This window comes from Onychostruthus taczanowskii, unplaced genomic scaffold (genome assembly GCF_017590055.1).
Source record: "Onychostruthus taczanowskii isolate IOZ18803 unplaced genomic scaffold, ASM1759005v1 scaffold376, whole genome shotgun sequence".
Taxonomy (NCBI): Eukaryota; Metazoa; Chordata; class Aves; order Passeriformes; family Passeridae; genus Onychostruthus; species Onychostruthus taczanowskii.
This window is the reverse complement of record NW_024501193.1, coordinates 8,573-10,912: the sequence shown is the minus strand read 5'-3', so window position 1 is coordinate 10,912 and position 2,340 is coordinate 8,573. Positions and strand designations below refer to the sequence as shown.

The window sequence follows — 2,340 nt, the reverse complement described above, 5'->3', positions numbered from 1 at the left end:
CCCGGAGCCCCCGGCCCCGCGTCCCCCCGGCCCCGCGCCCGCCCCGGCGGGGGGACCCCAGCGCGTGTCCCACGAGCAGTTCCGGGCGGCGCTGCAGATGGTGGTGGACCCCGGCGACCCCCGCGCCTACCTGGACAACTTCATCAAGATCGGCGAGGGCTCCACGGGCGTGGTGTGCATCGCCACCGTGCGCGGCTCCGGCAAGCTCGTGGCCGTCAAAAAGATGGACCTGCGCAAGCAGCAGCGGCGGGAGCTGCTCTTCAACGAGGTGAGGGCAGGGGCAGCCCTGGGGAGCCCTTGGGGGACTGGGGACCCCTTGAGAGCCCTGGGGACCCTTTGGGGACCCTTTGGGGATCCTTTGGGGGCCTTGGGGACCCCTTGAGAACCTTGGGAATGCCTTGAGAGCCTTGGGGACACCTTGAGAGCCTTGGGAATCCCTTGAGAGCCCTGGGGAGCTCTCAGGGGCCTTGGGGACACCTTGAGAGCTTTGGGAACCCCTTGAGGGCCTTGGGGATCCCTTGAGAGCCTTGGGGAACCCTTGAGAGCCCTGGGGAGCTCTCAGGGGCCTTGGGGACACCTTGAGAGCTTTGGGAAGCCCTTGAGGGCCTTGGGGATCGCCTTGGGGAACCCTTGAGAGCCTTGGGGACCCTTTGGGACCCTTGGGGAACCCTTGAGAGCCCTGGGGAGCTCTCAGGGGCCTTGGGGACACCTTGAGAGCTTTGGGAAGCCCTTGAGGGCCTTGGGGATCGCTTGAGAGCCTTGGGGAACCCTTGAGAGCCCTGGGGACCCTTTGGGGACCTTGGGGACCCCTTGAGAGCCCTGGGTAGCCCTTGGGGACGCCTTGAGAGCCCTGGGGACCCTTTGGGGGCCTTGGGGACCCCTTGAGGGCCTTGGGGACCCTCGGGGAGGGAGCTTCAGAGTCCCTCAGGAACCCCTTGGATCCCTCACGGCCTCCTCAAAGCCCCTCAAAGACCTCTTGGTGACCCACTAGGGACCTCCTGATGCCCTGGGGACCCCCGAGGACAGTCCCAGGCTCTGACCCCCGTGTCCCCCCCCTCCCCAGGTGGTGATCATGCGGGACCACCAGCACGAGAACGTGGTGGAGATGTACAACAGTTACCTGGTGGGCGACGAGCTCTGGGTGGTGATGGAGTTCCTGGAGGGCGGCGCTCTGACGGACATCGTCACCCACACCAGGTGACTGGGGGCAGCAGAGGTGGCAGGGGGCGGCGGCGGGGCGGTGGCAGGGCGGTGACAGAGCGCCGTCCCCAGGATGTCCGAGGAGCAGATCGCGGCCGTGTGCCGCTCGGTGCTGCGGGCGCTCGCCGTGCTCCACGCCCAGGGCGTCATCCACCGCGACATCAAGAGCGACTCCATCCTCCTCACGCATGACGGGCGGGTAGGCCTCCCCCCCGACCCTTTGGGGTCCCGCCCTGAGCGGCCCCGGCCCCGCTGGCAGGTGAAACTCTCGGATTTCGGCTTCTGCGCCCAAGTGAACAAGGACGTGCCGCGGCGCAAGTCCCTGGTGGGGACTCCGTACTGGATGGCCCCCGAGCTCATCTCCCGCCTGCCCTACGGCCCAGAGGTGGGTCAGGGGGCTTGGGGGAGTTTAGGGGGTCCTGGGCTTCATTGGGGGGTGTTTAGGGTGGGTTTCAGGGGGTTTGGGGTGGGTGTGTGGGCCCTCGAGTTCATCTCCTGCCTTCTCTGCCGGCTTGAGGTGTCTTGTGGGGAGTTTGGGATGGGTTTGAGGGTGCCCAGGGTGGGTTTAGGGGTGCCCAGGGTGGGTTTGGAATGGGTTTAGGGGTGCCCAGCGTGGGTTTGAGGGTGCCCAGGGTGGGTTTGGAATGGGTTTAGGGGTGCCCAGTGTGGGTTTGAGGGTGCCCATGGTGGGTTTGGAATGGGTTTAGGGGTGCCCAGCGTGGGTTTAGGGGTGCCCAGGGTGGGTTTGGAATGGGTTTAGGGGTGCCCAGCGTGGGTTTAGGGGTGCCCAGGGTGGGTTTGGAATGGGTTTAGGGGTGCCCAGCGTGGGTTTGAGGGTGCCCAGGGTGGGTTTGGAATGGGTTTAGGGGTGCCCAGCGTGGGTTTAGGGGTGCCCAGGGTGGGTTTGGAATGGGTTTAGGGGTGCCCAGCATGGGTTTGAGGGTGCCCAGCGTGGGTTTAGGGAGAACAGGGTGGGTTTGGGGTTCCCAGGGTATGTTTGAGGGGCTCCAAGTGGCCTCCCTTCCGGACCCCCCCATTCTGGATGCTGTATATATGGGAGGGGGGACACGGAGTGGGTTTGAGGGGCTCCCCCCTAACCCCCTCCTCATTTCTGGTGTGCCTGTCCCCCCCTGTAACACC

General features: G+C 65.9%; 1 protein-coding gene across 1 annotated transcript in view; it reads left to right on the top strand.

The window, feature by feature from the left end:
* The window catches only part of PAK4 (p21 (RAC1) activated kinase 4), a 15,755-nt gene that overhangs the window by 9,594 nt on the left and 3,821 nt on the right, over window positions 1-2,340 (top strand). The window contains exons 8-10 of the mRNA XM_041411867.1: window positions 1-268; window positions 1,064-1,197; window positions 1,273-1,585. Coding sequence (XP_041267801.1) covers window positions 1-268; window positions 1,064-1,197; window positions 1,273-1,585 — 715 coding nt within the window. The remainder of the gene's footprint in view (window positions 269-1,063; window positions 1,198-1,272; window positions 1,586-2,340) is intronic.